This window comes from Acomys minous (assembly GCF_964271855.1).
Source record: "Acomys minous genome assembly, chromosome: 2".
Lineage (NCBI taxonomy): Eukaryota > Metazoa > Chordata > Mammalia > Rodentia > Muridae > Acomys > Acomys minous.
This window is the reverse complement of record NC_140484.1, coordinates 85469557-85486554: the sequence shown is the minus strand read 5'-3', so window position 1 is coordinate 85486554 and position 16998 is coordinate 85469557. Positions and strand designations below refer to the sequence as shown.

Below are 16998 nucleotides of genomic sequence, written 5' to 3'. Positions count from 1 at the left end.
ACCTCATTTATTGACAGACAACATTGCTGTCTTGGCGCCATCTCAGGCCACCATCCCTGGGAGGTCAGTCACTGCTGACAGGCGGGATGGTCGGGCAGGGCTTAGAGGGAGCAATCGCGTCTCTCAGAAACCGGGGCTGGGTCATATGCCAACCTGAACATGCCAAAATTGTGTCCAAATCACAGAGAATGAGGGGGGCCCTAGGCCCCCCCCACCCCCGTGTGTCCAGACTGTGAACATGGGCCGCTGCGTGGTCCATGTCCGTTCAAAGCCCATAGGGGCTACTGGGGGAAGTTTGGGCTGTGTTTCTCAGTAACTCATCTTCTCCTTGCTGTGGGCCAGGTACTGGCTGGGTCCACATCACCAGTTCCCGAGACCAGGTGACACCACCACTGCCAAACAGGGCTCTCGCTGGCCTCTCTTCCAGAACCCTCTTGGAAGAGGGTTCATCCCTTCTGTCCTGTGCTGCGGAAGGCCAGACCGCCTGTTGGCAAGGGCAGCGGGGCTTGGGTGCGTCAGGCAGAGATAAGAGAAGTGGAGCCGTAGGGAAAGCTGAAGGTGGAGTAGTTTTCACTGCCCGTTTTCGCCACCACGTTCTGATGCTGAAGGAACGAGGTCTCTGGGGGGCTCTTGTTTTGGAACGAAGCCTTGTCTTTTTCCTGACTTCTCCTCAGGAGGTACATAGGCCTCTGGGTGGCCTTGTTGCTCCCTGGGACCACCTTTCTGGAGGATGCGGGCTCCTTTGAGACGTCACAGATGACGTCATCATCCAGGTTCCACCAGCGCTGGAGCGGGTACATGGGGATGGGCAGGAGTGCCAGGACACTGAGGAAGGTGACCCAGCCCAGCACTATCTTCTGGTAAGGCTGCTTCACTTCCTGGGACTGGGGGCGGGGACAGTGGGCCACAGGGGGAGGGGTCTCAGTCCAGATGCAATGTCCCCGGTCCCCGGGGGATAGGATATACAGGGTGAGGGCTCAGTCCCGGTGCTATGGGTATGGGGTCCCCCGAGTCCCGGTGGGTAGGAGATACAAGGGTGGGGTGCTGGGCCCCCAGGTCCCCATGGGCAGGAGCCGCACCATGCTGTCATTCCAAGAGATATAGTAGAGAGATTCACTGTGGTAGATATTCAGGAAGTAGATTGTGAACAGGGCCAGCAGCGTGGGCAGTGTCACGTAGCTCCACAGGAAGGAGAAAGGTGCCCACACCAGACGCCCCAGCTGGCCAAATATCTCAGCCCTGAATCTGGGTGGAGGAAGGGACCGTTAGGGCCGCTTGGGCCCTAGACATGGCGTGACCCCTCCATCTCTGGTTCTCTTGGAAGCTCTTGATGCTTAAGGTTGGGGATCAGGCCCTCCCTGGCTCTGGTCATGTTGTCACCCCTTGGGACGGCACCACTACAGCCCTTGGCCTTCAGAGCACTGGAGACTGCATCTTCCTGTAGGGTCTGACCTGCTGCTGTCTGAGGACCCACGGAGTGCCTGTGTCCCCCCCCAAAGGCCTAGGATAGGCATGATAGCCAGGCACAACCCCACCCCATCCCACCCCCCAGGGGTTGGAAATCACCTCCTGACTCCATAGACCCAGGCCAGGGAAAGGTTCTGGAATACCACAATGATGACAAGGACCATAGGGACCAGGTGGTCATCAATCAGGAATACCACGTAGCTGCCGGGGCGGCTGGTGAAGATGAGGCTGCCCAGAAATCCTCCCAAGCAGATGACCACTAAGGGCGGAAGTGGATTGGGGTATACTAGGGTTCGTGAGCTGGGGGGGGGGTCAATGTGGACACTGTATACTTGGGATAAGGTGGGTGTGGGGAAGGTTCCAGCGTAGAGGGTTTGTACCTGGTACCAGCTTGGGATACTTTGACAAGATGAGGATCTTTTTCTGCAGAGGAAGCATGATGCCCTCCAGGAGCGTTACCATGGTGCTCAGACTCGTGGTGGCCAGGGCCAGGAAGAAGATGATGGCCCAGAAAGAGGAACCGGGAAACAGTGACACGACCTGAGAGAAGGCCACATATGCCAGGCCAGCGCCCTCCATGAACTGTGGGAGAGAAGGGATCTCAATGGAGCATCCGGATGGGATGGGGATGGTGTGGTACTTGATTAGTAATGTCTGTCATGGATGGAACCATAAGATACCCAGCAAGGAAGTTGGAGGTGAAAGCGTTGAGAGCTGGCCTTCCTTGGCCATGTGGCCTGGGTGACCTTCATTTCCAAGGTCCCCTGATGTGAACCACAGACTAGCTGCGGCATATTGATGTACTCCCAGAGTCAGGGTGTGTGTGCTGTTGCCTGCTGAGAGGCTGCCAGGCCTGGCCTCCCTGATGAACACACCTTTTCCTCTTTCACTAGGATGCTGCACGGCAGGGAAAAATGGACCACCTCATGCTGGACGTGCTCGGGGAGTTGGTTTATCCAGTCCAGGAACTCCAGTGGGGGCCGATGGACAATGTCTGTGGGAGGCCTGGCCGCCTGGGACAGCACACCCTTGGCAATGAGGTTGAGCAGGTTGGAGACACTCCTGACGGGGTCAGAAGGGGAAAAAAGACAGGGAGAGAATGGACTGCTTCACCAGCCATCACCAACCAAGGAATGAGAATAACTTTATGGTTGAGGTCAGCACAACATGAGGAGCTGTATTTTTTTTTAAATATATATAATGTATACAGTGCTCTGCCTGCATGTACACCTACAGGCCAGAAGAGGGCATCAGATCCCATTACAGAGGGCTGTGAGCCACCATGTGGTTGCTGGGAATTGAACTCAGGACCTTTGGACAAACAGCAGTGCTCTTAACCTCTGAGCCATCTCTCCAGCACCAGGAGCTGTATTAAAGGGTCTCGGCATCAGGAAGGTTGAGAAGCACTGGTAACTGAGCCATCACTTCCTCTTTGTTGTTTTGTTTTGGTTTTAGAGACAGGGTTTCTCTGTGTGGCCCTGGCTGTCCTGGAACTTGTTCTGTACAGCAGGCTGGCCTCGAACTCACAGAGATCCGCCTACCTCACCTTTGCTTTACAAGACCTACAATATCAGACTGAGAATAGGCCAGACACAGCCATGTCTTTTTTTTTTTTTTCCCTTTAAGACAAGGTCTCGCTATGTAGCCCTGGTTGGTCTGGGACTCACTATGTAGACCCGACTAACCTCGAACTCACAGAGATCCTCCTGCCTCAGATTCCCAGAGTGTGTGTCAGTGCCTGTGTGGAGGTCAGAGGACACCTTGCAGGGCTCGGTTCCCTTCTTCCTCCATGCGGGTCCCAGGGACTAAACGCAGCCCCGCTTGGGAAGCCAGGGCCTTTAACCTACTGAGCCACCTCACTCACCCCACCACGATTATGGCAAGCAGCTCTGCAAGGAAATCTATGGCTCTTCATGGCAGAAATGACTTGTGCCTATTACAGTCTAGGGCGATCCTATTAACCTTTGGATATTTTATCCGGAGCTGCTACCTTAATCTTATCTTCTGTCCTTTACAGTGGGTCCGCCTCAGATGATTCTAAGATTGTCTAATTCCATCTAACCTGTCCCCCTTGACTTCACTCTGAGGCCTGAGCCCCCACCCCCCACCCCCAGCACTTGACCTCTAAACCTTCTTAAATGTTTTCAGGGTCTCAACTCTTGGTGGGGGTAGATAGCACAGACAGACTTAAGGGTCCCTGAGGATACACCCCTCCTTCATAATCAGCTTGCACCTCCCTAAGACTTAAAGTACCCTGTGAAAGGGGAAAAGTGGAGCTCTCTTGAGGCCGATTAAAGGGAATCTGCTTCTTCCTGGTCAAAAGAATAGAATCTGGGTGCATTCTGTTTTTGTTGTTGTTGTCTTGTTTTTTATATTTCAAGATAGGGTTTCTCTGTGTTAGCCTTGGCTGTCCTGGACTCGCTTTGTAGACCAGGCTGGCCTCGAACTCACAGTGATCTGCCTGCCTCTGCCTCCCGGAGTGCTGGGATTAAAGGTGTGTGCCACCATGACTGGCTCCATTCTTAATTTTTTTTTTTTTAGTCTGCTTAGTTAACAGTAACCCTGGCAGGCTGGGCAGTGTGACCTTACGCAAGGGGAGGAGGGTTGACATGCATGCCTGTCATCTCAACACAGGGTAGGATCAGAAGGCTGGAGAAATGGCCCAGTGGTTAAGAGCACTGCTTGTTCTTCTAGAGGTCCTGAGTTCAACTCCCAGCAACCACATGGTGGCTCATGCCCAGCTATAATGTAATCTGATGCCCTCTTCTGGCCTTAGGTATATATGCAAATAGAGCACTCATATACATAAAATAAATATGAAGAAAAAAAAAAGCCGGGCGTAGTGGCACATGCCTTTAATCTCAGCACTCGGGAGGCAGAGGCAGTGAGTTCGAGGCCATCCTGGTCTACAAAGCGACTCCAGGACAGCCAAAGCTACACAGAGAGACCCTGTCTCGGAAAGTTAAAAAGAAAAAAAAGTTCAAGGTCATCCTCAGCTACCCAGAGAGGTCAAAGCCAGCACTGGCCACAGCAGACCCTGCCTTAAAAAAAAAAAAAAAAGAAAAGAAAAGAAAGAAAGAAAGAAAATTTGGCCAATGACAGTTCAGTGGACAGACCACTTGCCATGCAAACCTCAGGTGTGGCCTCTGGAACCACACAAGCGAGACAGACTGCACAGAGCTGTGTGCTGACCTGCACAAGCATGCTTAGACACGCACACAGGTGCTCCGCCACCACCTGTCCATAGGCAGTGTTCTTAACTCCTGAGAAGTCTCTCTAGTCCTGGCACATGCCTTTAATTCCAGCATTTGGGAGTTCGAGACCAGCCTGGTCTATAGAGCAAGTTCTAGGACAGCCAGAGCTACACAGAGAAACCCTGTCTCAAAAAAAAAGAAAAAGAAAAAGAAAAGAAAAGAAAGAAAGAAAAAGGAATGGGGTAGGGGGTAGAGGAAAAAGAAAAGGAGAAGGAGGAGAAGCAAGCAAGCAAACCAAACCCCACTGCCTGGCTACAGCCACCACCAATAAGGCAGAGGCCCTGGGACAAAGCTCAGACTCTAGTACTTTCTAAGACTTCCCAGCTCAAACCGTCTATGCCCCCAGCTGCCTCCTGAGCCTCGGCAAGCTGTGACGGTAGCCTTGTGGGTTAAATAACCTCTTGGACGCGTTCCTTGACTTCATGTGCAGTTTCCGAGACCTCCGCTTCCATTGGGTGCATTGCCCTTCTGGTTGCGTGCTCTGAGGATGAGGTGCAGCAGGGTACCAGCGGACTGTGGGCCTGAAGGCAGCCGGGGTGGGAAGGCCTCTGCTGCTAAACTGCAGGGTTATGTCACTCACTTCTCCACACAGCTAGAGCCGCTGGTGGTGGCCCAGAAGCCCAGCACGAGGAAGCTGATGGAAGTGCTGAGCAAGGAGGTCACCAGGTTGATTATGGCCACACAGGATGCCAGCTTGGTGTAGTTGTCACCTCTAGTCTGGTAGGAGGAGAGGGTGATGATGGTGCCCATGCCGAGGCCGAGGGAGTAAAGCACGTGGCCTCCAGCCTGACGCCACATGTCCAGCGATGACAAGACGGGGAGCTGAGGAAGACCGGGGGTGGGGGGCAGTGAGGGATGGAGTGGGAGGCCCAGGGTGCTGAGGGAAGCGAAGGGCTAGCGGGAGCCCCGTCCTCACCTCTGTGGTCACCAGGCGCCTGAGGCTGGCCATCGCGCCTGGCAGGAAGAGACTTCGGATGAAGAAGCAGATGAGGAGGACGTAGGGGAAGAATATGGAGAAGATCAGCATCTGGCCGGGTCCGTCAACAGAGGCCGTGGGGAGAGGGAAACAGAGACGACATTAGCAGGGCCTGAGAGAGACTGCAGGATGGTGTGAGGAGGGGGGGGCGGGGCGGGAGGCAGGGGGCGGGGCGGGAGGCAGGGGGCGGGGCGGGAGGCAGGGGGCGGGGCGGGAGGCAGGGGCGGGGCGGGAGGCAGGGGCGGGGCGGGAGGCAGGGGCGGGGCGGGGCGGGAGGCGGGGAGCGGAGCGAATGGGTGCGGATGGTGCCTGAGGAATGGCTCCCAAGGTTCGCCGCTCCTGCACAGAGGACCACGACAGGAACCTCCCAACAGCCACCCCAGTGCCGAGCTCTCAGATCACACAGTAGTCATGCTCCTGATGGCAAAATCTTTTCTGTTTCGTTTCTTCCCCTTTTAGACAAATCCTTCTACTCAGCCTCCGGCCCTGCTAGCCCCATGCCTCCGTGCTGTCCACCCTGCCCTTTGAGACAGGGTCTCACTACCCTGGAGTACGCTGACTAAACAGAGGCTGACCCGCCAGTGAGCTCCTGGGGTCCTCCTGTCGTCACTACCCCAGTTCCTGGGTTCCAATCAAGCCATCACGCCTGCTTTCTTTCTTTCTTTCTTTTTCTTTTTGGAGGCAGGGTCTCTCTGTGTAGCCTTGGCTGTCCTGGACTCACTTTGTAGACCAGGCTGGCCTCGAACTCACAGAGATCCACCTGCCTCTGCCTCCCGAGTGCTGGGATTAAAGGCGTGAGCCACCACCGCCCGGCTCACTCGCCTGCTTTCTTAAATGTGGGTCTTGGACATTAAACTCAGGTCCGCATGCTTTTCGGTCTTTTTGATTGTTTTTTTGTGTTTGAGACAGGGTTTCCCTATGTAGCCTTGGCTGTCCTGGAACTCAGACCGGGCTGGCCTCCAACTCAGAGATCCACCCGCCTCTCTCTCCCGAGCGTGGGGATGAAAGGCGAGCGCTGCCACGGCCCGGCCACGCTTCTGTGTAAAGTCATCTATCTCCCCAGCCCGTGGCGAGATGACTAACCCTCGTTTGTCAACCTGACCATGCCAGAGTTTGCGGCGTGACTCTGAGCGTGTCCGTGGGCTCTCGAGAGAGAGGATTAACCAATATGGGAACAGGGACTTGGAATGCCCCTGTCTACAGCCCTTGAGCCTGGGTGGAAGAAAGGAGGGACAGGGAGAAAGCCACCTGAGCGCCAACATGCAGCTTGTCCTGCTTGCTGTGCTGCGGAGACCGGATGTCCCAGCCATGTGTTCTGAGTGCCATGGGGCTGAATGCTGGCATCCTGCCCCCTCCCCAGGGGTCTGTACGCCCTCAAGCCGCGAGCTGAAACAAACCCTTGCTCCGTGAAGCTGCTGCTTCTCAGGTCACAGTGACAGGAAGAGTAAAAAGGCCCCTTTCACACTGGGTCTAGTCAGAGCGGAGTCTATATTTGCAGGAGTAATGCCAAGAATTAAGTGCGGCCGGGAGTGGTGGCGCACGCCTCTCTTCTCAGCACTCAGGGAGGCAGAGGCAGGCGGGTCTCTGTGAGTTCGAGGCCAGCCTGGTCTACAGAGTGAGTTTCAGGCTAGCCAGGGCTACACAGAGAAACCCTGTCTCAAAAAGCAAACAAACAAACGCGCAACCAAAAAGAATTAAGTGTGTTAGCCTCCAGGGATGTGTAGGGGAGCCAGATGCTCAGATGGACACAGACACCAGAATGTGGCGACAGAGGCCGCCATGGGCACTAGAGAAGAAAACAGCTCTGCAGGCTGGGGCCCAGGATGAGTCTAAGGAGATGTGAGAGACTAAGTTTCTCTTTCGTGGAACCCTTGCTGGGGATGCGGGTGGCCACACACGCGAACCTGTCCTGGGGACAGCTGGAGGCCCAGAGGGTTGGCAGGAAGGTGGCCGCTGGGGCACTTACTAGCACTGAGCTCTTTATCCTGGTGATCATGGCGACATAAATGACTATCCAAGTGGCAAAGAGGCACAGGGTGAGGCTCAGGACCAGCTCCTCGAGTCCTTCTTCTATTTGGTTGGGGGTTTCTAGCACATTGTGGTACCAGAAATGCTGGTGGGGTATCGTCCGAAGGCAGGTGGTGTCTGTGGAAGGGGCGTGTGAAGAAATCCAGGTACCTAGGGGGCCACCTCACACCCTGTGTCTCCCCTACCTCTTACCGTCCCTCCGCCTGTCCCTCTCCTCACCGGCCACACTGACGTTATGCAGAAAGTGACAGTATTCCCAGGGTGGAGGGTAATCAAAGGAATTGCCAAGGTAGAAAAAGCTCCAAGACACCAGGGCACTGTTGTACAGACTCACCAGGACACAAGCCTGTGAGTGACGACAAGGTGGGCCTGAGGGGTGTCCTGGAGGAGAGGGGACACTGGGGACCTGTGCCTCTGCCATGCGCACACCCCCACCCCCACACTGCACCCCCACCCTACCCCCAACTCCACCCCTACCCCCACACTCCCACCCCCCACCCCCACCCCACACTGCACCCCCACCCTACCCCCAACCCCACCCCTACTCCCACACCCCCACACCCCCACCCACACCCCCACACTGCACCCCCACCCTACCCCCAACCCCACCCCTACTCCCACACCCCCACACCCCCACCCACACCCCCACACTGCACCCCCACCCTACCCCCAACCCCACCCCTACTCCCACACCCCCACACCCCCACCCACACCCCCACACTGCACCCCCACTCTACCCCCAACCCCACCCCTACTCCCACACCCCCACACCCCGGCATACCAGCATGCTGGAGTAGCCCAAACCGCTGAGCCAGGGGACCAGCCGCTTCCAGGCCTGGATGTTGTCCACCTGTAGCCACTGCCCTATGATCATCTCCATGTACAGGAGGGGGATTCCCAGCAGCACCAGCAGGATGACGTAGGTCAGCACAAAGCTTCCTGCAGAGAGGTGGTGGGGGAGGGGCGGGGGAGAGGCTTGCTGGGGCAGCTGGGGAGCCCCTGCCCCCTGCCATCCCTCCCCTCCCTTAACCTCGGAGCAGAGGCCCCGGCCTCACCTCCTCCATTCTGGTGGCACAGGTATGGAAAGCGCCACATGCTGCCGAGCCCAATGGAGAAGGACACCAGGATCAGGAGGTTCTCTGTGGTCTTGGCCTGGAAGCGGTTCGGGATCTTGGTGATGCGAACCTCTCTGGTCCTGAAGCCCCAGGGCAGGGATATGGGTTTGATGCTCCACTTCCTGGATGCCAGCTTTTCCTTCTTGGCCTTGAGAGATGCTTCAGGTGGTTGGTCCATGGCCTCCTCTTCGCTGGCTGAAGGGGTCTTGGGGTCGCCCAAACCAGCAGGCTTTAGGGGACAGACTTTTGTGTAGAACCAGCATCCAGAGAAGCACAGGGATGTGCGGGGGGGGGGGGTTTAGGGGGGAGTACAGAGAGCATTTGACTTATAATGGATCCTGTAGCAGGTGAGATAGCTAATCCCATAAAGGTGTCTGTGGCCAAACCTGATAACCTGAATTCAATCCTTAGCACCCACGTGGTGGGAGAAGAGAGAGCCAATCCTGAAAGCTGTCCTCTGACTTCATATATGCCCGGTACTGCATGTACACACACACACACACACACACACACACACACACACACACACACTAAATATGCCTGGGCGTGGTGGCGCACGCCTTTAATCCCAGCACTCGCGGGAGGCAGAGGCAGGGGGATTGCTGGTCTACACAGCAAGTTCTGGGACAGCCAGAGCTACACAGAGAGACCCTGTCACATGAAACAAAATAAATATGGCGTAGGAAAATATTCAATGATATAATAGAAGAAAAATTTACAGAATTTATAAGAAATTCATACAGCTTGTATAGACATTAATACATAGATTTGTGTCCTGTGTATAGTAATAGCCGCATGTAATATTCCACAACAAAAGTTTCTCCATTCCCAGTGTTGCAAAAAATTTTTTAAAGTCATGTAATAAAAATTTATACTCCGTGTCCCTTCCAAAACCTTCAGGAGCAAAATTTAAAATCATGGGTTTGGCAGTGGGGATTTTTTTTTTAATTAATTATTTATTTATTTATTTATTGTGTGTGCTCTTGAGAGGAGCTCCAAATCTAGCCTTAAATTTTTGGTCCTCCTGGATCAGCCTTGGGAGTTCTGGACTGACGGGCGTGCGTGCCATCACATCAGCTAAAATCATGGTGTCCTTTAAGATCGCACAAGCCTTGAACCTAGATAAACTAAAACTTCAAATGTCAACCGGGCAACTGGAGGGACAGAGTTTAGCAGCTAAGAGGCCCTCACAACAGCCTATAACTTCAGCCTCAGGACCCCCCAGCGCCCCTTTCTGGCCCCCACGGGGATTAAAGAAGTGAACTTACTTATGCAGGCAGCGCCTCGCTGTGTAGCTCTGGCTGTGCTGGAGTGCACTGCTCCGCCCAGGCTGAGAACATGACTTTTAACAAACACTTGCTCACTATCCAGAGTCTTTACAGAAACCTGCGGGTACCGGTTTGCCCGTCGTCGGGGACCGAGACAGTCCCGCCTACAGGGAAGCCCCGAAGGGAAAGGCGGCTCGTCCCCCTGGACCGGATCCCCAGTGAGCGAGGCTGGCGGGGTGGGGGTGGGGGGCAGGAGCAGCGATCCCTACCCGCCTCCCGCTGCTCGCTCTCTGTCTGGGCGAGCTGGTCTGTGACGTCACCGGTCCCCTTTGTGGACTGTTAGGTCACCTATTGCCAGGTAGCTCGGGTTCTGGGGCTAGGTGAAGTCACTGGTTGCCATGCAGATTTGACTTTGAGCAGGCTGAGTGAGGTCACTAGTTGACAGATTTCACATTTACACACCGGGTGGGTTAGGGGCGATGCCCGGAAAAATAACAAGTGTGGGGGCAGTTGAGAGGTAGAGGTCTGGGTTGGAAACAAGACTGAGAGAGAGAGAGAAAATAGAAGAATAACAAGGAGACAAACCAAACAGATAATAAAGATTAAAGATAGTAGCGAGCTAGAAACAAAGAGGAAAATGTAGGTCCAAGTACTATTTTTTTGAAACGACTTGAGGAAATGAAATTTTATTTTTTAAAAAACAAAGAAAGACAGCCTTTGAATTTAGAATTGTAAGGATATATCATAGGAAATTCTGGAGGAGCGATTCCTGATCTGCCCTTCAGAATAGCAGCAGTGCTGACAATAAGCCAAGGATGAGGCCAGGTGGGCCGAGAGGAACGGTACTCCAGCTTGTAATGCCAGAGTGAGGCCCACGAACCTTCAGCATCACCTGTGCCAACGTGAGGCTCAGATCCAGGGCACTGCAGGGTGGGGCTGGTGTGTGTGTGTGTGTGTGTGTGTGTGTGTGTGTGTGTGTGTGCGCGCGCGCGCGCGCACGGCACAGCAAGAACATCATTGAGGTCAGAAGACAGTTGGGTGGTTTGGCTTCTCCACTTCCACCTCCTTGTTACTGGGTCAGGTTTGTGGCGGGTGCGGTGCCTTTTTTGCTTTTTTGTTTTTGTTTTTGTTTTTCTAGACAGGGTCTCTCTGTGTAGCCGTGGCTGTCCTGGACTCCCTTTGTAGACCAGGCTGGCCTCGAACTCACAGCGATCCGCCTGCCTCTGCCTCCCGAGTGCTGGGATTAAAGGCGTGCGCCACCACGCCCGGCTTTCATTTCCCCTTTGTTCATCTTCTTTGCTGTGCCTTGTCTCTCCTGGAGCTGTACAAAGGGGCTTCTCTGAGTTCTCTCCAGCGTAAGCGTGAAGACTATTCGTACTGCGTAAGATCTGAGTGAGGGTGTCTATGAGGTAGGGGGACAGATGACAGGGTGAGGAGCAGGGCACTTGCCGCAGGAGAAGGCTTAGAAAGTGTCACTTGGCTGGGAGGGGAGGGCAGGGTTACCATGCCTGCTGTGCTCACCTGCACACTCTGGGGCGTGTCAACACCGTGGAGGAGGGAGGGACTCAGCAGGCCCGCCTCTAGCTGAGGGCTTCTAGGCAGCTAATGGTTGCTGGCAGAGCTGGAGACATCCTCCTCCCTGGTGCAGGCACTGGCAGGTGCCTGAGCCGTTGGTTAACCCCTCAGCCCTGCTCCTAAAAGGATCAAGCCCTTCAGGTCTCCGTAGAAGGTGGCCTGGCTGGGAAGAGGTCAGTGGGAGTGCGAGGTCAAGAGAGGGAGGTGAGGGTGAGTGCGGTCACCGATCACCGTGCTGTGCTCTGCGCATGTGCGGAGATGCCATCGTGGGACCCGGTACTGTGTGTGGCTAAGATGCGCTAAAATACTTTTTTAAAAATTGGGTGTAAAATGAATCAGTCTGGGGCTGGAGAGATGGCTCAGAGGTTAAGAGCACTGTCTGCTCTTCCAGAGGTCCTGAGTTCAATTCCCAGGAACCACATGGTGGCTCGCAACCATCTGTAATGAGATCTGGTGCCCTCTTCTGGCCTGCAGGTGTACGTGCAGACAGAGCACTTTATACATAATAAATAAATTTTTAAAAATCAGTCTGTGGGTTTAACTACCAATTCATAAAGAAATACATCAGATTGCTGGGCCTGGTTGTACAGGCCTGTTATTCAAGCGGCTTAGGAGGCCAGGGCAAGGGCACTGCAACAAAAAGCCTGGGCAATGGCATTACTTTGAGGGCAGTCCGAACAACTTATCAAGGCCCTGCCTCAGACAGCAAAAAGAGCACGTGGTTCTAGGGGACTGCACTCAGATCGACAGACCTGGTGACAAGATACCTTTGCCCACAGAGTCATCTTGCTGACCGAAATCTCTTCCATTTTTTCCCAGTTCCCTCTCCTGGCTTTTTGTTGTTGTTGTTATTGTTGTTGTTGTTGTTGTTGTTGTTAATCCTGGGCATGGAATCCAAGGCCTTGTATATGCCAGACAAGCCCTGTACCACTGACGTGTCTACTATGGTGGAGTTAACCAACTCCCACAAGTAGTCCTTAGACCACACAGGTACCGTGGCGTAACCTACACACTCACATACTCATGCACAGTAAATGCAAGAACAAAAACAAAAAATGAAGACGAAGCTACCAAAAAAGAATCGCATGGTAGGAGAAACTCGGGTGTGGCTATTTGCTGACACCGAGTGCTGGCCATCTGGTATGTCATCTCACTTTGTTCAATTTTAAGAGGGCACAGAGGGGGCTGGAGAGATGGCTCAGTGGTTAAGAGTGCTGCCTGCTCTTCCAGAGGTCCTGTGTTCAATTCCCAGCGACCACATGGTGGCTCACAACCATCTATAATGTGATCTAATGCCCTCTTCTGCATATAAAACACTCATTTACAATAAATAAATTTTTAAAGAAAAGATTTATTTATTATGTATGCAGTGTTCTGCCTGCACATACACCTGCAGGCCAGAAGAGGGCACCAGATCTCATTATAGATGGTTGTGAGCCACCATGTGGGTGCTGGGATTTGAACTCAGGACCTCTGGAAGAGCAGCCAGTGCTCTTAACCTCTGAGCCATCTCTCAAGCCCATACAATAAATAAATTAAAAATAAAATAAAATAAAAATAAAGAGGGCACAGAAGTACACCAGCATAGCTACAGCTAAAATGATCAAGTTGGTATCTGCTTCACAAAGATGGAGGGGTACAAGGAGGGCAGCCTGGCCTCCAGCTGGGGGACCCTGGCAGGTGATGAACGCACAGTGGTCCTGCAACGTAGCCACCTCACTGAACCTTCCATGACCCTCTATGACCATGACAGTCACACCACTCCAGGGAGGTAAGAAGCTCTTAGCCGCAAAGGGAAGGCCAGATGACACCCATGGGTACTAAGGAATTGGCTTAAGAAGGACCCCACAGTCATCCAGGGATCCAGGACAGAACCTGCCTTCCCGTCGCTAGCCACACTCAGCACAGCAGCCTGGACCATTCTCAGGCCATTTTGTGGCAGGGTGCCCGAGGACCAGGAACAAGCAGCTTCAGTGGGAAAAGTTTCCGTGTGAGGAGAGACCCAGCAGGTCCGGCCCACTCTGTCAGCTTCTCCAAAGCCTCAGATCTGCCTTGTAATCCTGACCCATGGTTGTAACCCCAAAGCAGGAAGTGGGGTGAGGCAGAGGAAGGAGGCCCTGTTTTCATTTGGGTCTGGCAGAGAGGAGCTGCTCCGTCCCTTAAGCTCTCTCCAGAGGCCCTGAAGGCCCCTGGGTTCAAAAGTCCAAGTGTGAGCTGGGAACCCCAGTGTGAGCTGGGAACCCCAGCTCCCCTGATCTTGGTACATCCATCCTCTGGCTCTCTGAGAATGCAGCATCCCTACCCAGAACCTCTCGGTCTCTGGTCACCTAGAAAGTAATGGCTGGTCAGTTCTGGAGCCCCCTGGCTTGGCCTCCACAATGGAAGCAGTGATGCCTCTTCAAGGATGTGGAGACCCCTGGTGGACTCCACCCACACAACTCTGCGGCACCTCAACCTGGGTAGGTGCAGGGGGACACACGCATTGAGTCCATGAGGGATGGAAAGCACAAGTCAAGATGAGTTTTAGGGGGTGGTACAGTGGCTCGGCCTACGCCTGATGGCATGAGTTTTATTACTGGGGACCACATATCGGAAGGAGGGAAGCGGGTCCTGCAAGCTGCCCTCTGCCCTCCACATGCATGCTCACACACAGACACACCCCACTACACAAACATAAGATTAATTTTAAGACTCTGTGGCCTGCAGTGGGGTGACTGTTCTTAGCAGCTTGAGGCCAGGTTGAGGCCATTCCCAGGTCTCTTTAGCCTGAGGAGCAGACTTGGGCAGTGGATCCAGCATCAGAAGTGGTGGGGCAGGGAAAGCTTGGGGGCTCAGGGATAGACCAGTCACTCTAAAATAAAAATTAAAAGGGCAGCATTGTGGAGAAGGCAGATTACTCGAGTGAAAAACAAAACAAAAACAAAAACCCTCACACTCAGAGTCCGGAGCTGCATGACTTACTTACTGGCCAGCAGCAGCCCTGTGCTTCCGTTACCCCTGTGGGAGGCCCACAGGCCTGTGGCAGGGCTGGCAGGCCAAGCGTGGAGCTCACCTCACATCCACACGGCAAGGGGCTGGAGAGGCACTGGGGTAAAGCAGGGGCCCAGGCGGGAACGTGCTATAAGGCCAGCGGGCCCCACAGGTCCTCTGCCCTGGGCATCCAGGCTGGTGACAGCTTTAAGCTGCTCTTCAGAGCTGCCCCTTCAGTCGGCTGTAAGAGATCCAAGGTGTCTGGCCTGATGAGGGAAGGTGGACGTTCAGCTGACAGGCTTTTTTTTTTTCTTTTACTTTGTTTTGTAGCCTTGTAGAATATGCTATGAGGCCCCTTTCTTAGTGGCTGGCCACTCCCCAGTGAGAGTTTAGGGGCTGCCATAGGACTGAAGGGAGTCCCTGTGGTGAGGTAGTATGCACAAGGATGAAGGCCCGGTGAGCAGCACCAAGGACAACAGCGGGTACCGACAGACCACCTCTTTGGACTGTGGAGACAGAGTGAGGTGGGATTAACACAGAGAAGTTGCCAGAAGAGGAAGAAGGTGTGTGAAGGGGAAGGGGGAGCTGGTGAGTGTCCTGTGATCAGAGCCAGTGGCCAGGTCCTGGGCTCACAAGGGCCTGAGGTGAGAGACGCACTCAGTCTTGAGTCCCAGGCAGCGAAGACGATGCCCCCTGCAGAGATGAGTGACAAAGGCCAGGAACAGGCCTAGTAGCGCCTCGGGAGACACACAGAGCGCCACTCCCAGCCACAGCCAGGGAAGCTGGGGCGGCTCAGCAAAGCCATCACGTCTGCAAGGGACCTGCGGAGGAGTGAGGTGTGGCCGCCAGCCCCGCCCGCCTCTGCCTCCGAGTCTCAGTTACTCTGTGGCAGCTCGGGCCGCTTTATCTCCGCTCTCCTTCTCTCGTCCAGTCTTTCCTCCATTCCACTGCCATCCAACGCCTCCCATGGGTCCCACCCACCTCTCGTTCTTGCTGGTGTGACATCTGTGATGTGGCAAAGACCCTTCTAGGTTCTAGGTCCCCAAAGCAAGCCACGCAAGCCAAGCAAATGGCCCTCAGGAGCTCAATCCTGGTTTCTTTCATGTTCTCAATTTCTTTTTCTTTTCTTTCTTTCTTTCTTTTTTCTTTTTTCTTTTCCCCAGATAGGGTTTCTCTGTGTAGCCTTGGCTGTCCTGGACTCCCTTTGTAGACCAGACTGGCCTTGAACTCATAGCGATCGCCCTGTCTCTGCCTCCCGAGTGCTGGGATTTCTGTGCCACCCCAGCAAGGCCCTTTGATCCAGGGTGCCAGACTCTTGGGTCCTTTTCTTGTCTCTGCCTATCTGTTCAGACTCTGCTTGAGAACACCTTCCTCAGTACGCCCATCCTCACCTCAGTGTCTACCCTTACCTGCTGTGGGTGTGGGCCGCCCACGTGACCTGCACTGTGGTCGTGGGATGCCCACGTGACCTGCACTGTGGTCGTGGGATGCCCACGTGACCTGCACTGTGGTCGTGGGATGCCCACGTGACCTGCACTGTGGACGTGGGCTGCCTGGGCTGCTGCACATGCCCCTTTCCTACAGAGCCTGTGCTTTGAGAAGAGCTCAACAGAATGAATCCATCCCAGCACCGCAAGGGTCTCCTGACAGAGGTGTCCTGGCCCTAAGGAGATGGCTCCAATATACACAGAAAAGCCGGGCACAGCGGTATGCGCCTCAGTCCCCAGAACCGGGGAGGCGGAGACAAGAGGATCTCTGAGTCGTGCTGCTGGCCAGTCTAGCCAAATTGGTGAGCTCGAGGTTCAACCACAGACCCTGTCTCAAAAATTAAGTGGCGATCAGCACCTGACACGTGTGCTCACCCACGCACGCACAGGCACATAGGCGCCTACACAGTCTGGTAGGTGTTTGGTGATAACCACCAAGATCAGGGAAAGGCATTTGCTGCCAAGTCTGATGCCTTGAGTTGACACCCTGGGACCAACATGGTAGAAGAAGAAGAAAAAAAAACCAAATCCCACAAGTTGTCCTCAAACCACCAATGCACGTTGTCACACACACGCCCAGACACTTGCCCAGACAAAATAAATGGTTTTTTTGTTTTTTTTTTGTTTTGTTTTTTTTAATGGGGCTAGAGAGACGGTTCAGTTAAGATCGCTTGTTGCTCTTGCTGAGGTTCTGGGTTTGATTCCAAGCACCCACAGGCAGCTCAGAGCTGTCTGTGACTCCGGTTTTAGGGAATCTGTCGCCCTCTTCTGGCCTCCATGGGCAGCAGGCACACACGCGGCGCACAGACAGACAGACAGGCAAAACATTCGGACACATAAAACAATACCTTTTTAAAT

The 16998-nt window shown here is 54.2% G+C and overlaps 1 protein-coding gene across 4 annotated transcripts; it reads right to left on the bottom strand.

Moving 5' to 3' along the window:
* LOC311584532 (orphan sodium- and chloride-dependent neurotransmitter transporter NTT5-like) lies at positions 1–10421 on the bottom strand. 4 transcript variants are annotated; one of them, XM_084758959.1, is made up of 13 exons: positions 10378–10421; positions 10109–10226; positions 8781–9069; positions 8507–8664; positions 7945–8071; positions 7664–7875; positions 5638–5748; positions 5302–5543; positions 2343–2529; positions 1848–2049; positions 1567–1726; positions 1080–1245; positions 1–884 (listed from the first exon to the last, which is right to left on the bottom strand). In XM_084758959.1, exons 3-13 carry the CDS (start codon positions 9016–9018, stop codon positions 516–518), a joined length of 2172 nt encoding a protein of 723 aa, XP_084615085.1. In that variant the 5' UTR covers positions 9019–9069; positions 10109–10226; positions 10378–10421; the 3' UTR covers positions 1–515. The 4 variants fall into 4 exon arrangements, with proteins under 4 accessions (XP_084615085.1, XP_084615084.1, XP_084615087.1 ...); XM_084758958.1 differs by lacking the exon at positions 10378–10421 and having other exon boundaries at positions 10109–10299; XM_084758961.1 differs by lacking the exon at positions 10378–10421 and having other exon boundaries at positions 1–785; positions 10109–10299.
* Positions 10422–16998: the final 6577 nt, after the last annotated feature.

Coding starts and splice junctions, on each gene's coding strand:
- LOC311584532 (XM_084758959.1), bottom strand. CDS start 9,018: ATGGACCAACCACCTGAAGCATCTCTCAAGGCCAAGAAGGAAAAGCTG. Junction 2,530..5,301: donor GGCTCTAGCTGTGTGGAGAA/GTGAGTGACATA, acceptor TGACCCCGTCAG/GAGTGTCTCCAACCTGCTCA. Junction 2,050..2,342: donor TCCTAGTGAAAGAGGAAAAG/GTGTGTTCATCA, acceptor TCTCTCCCACAG/TTCATGGAGGGCGCTGGCCT.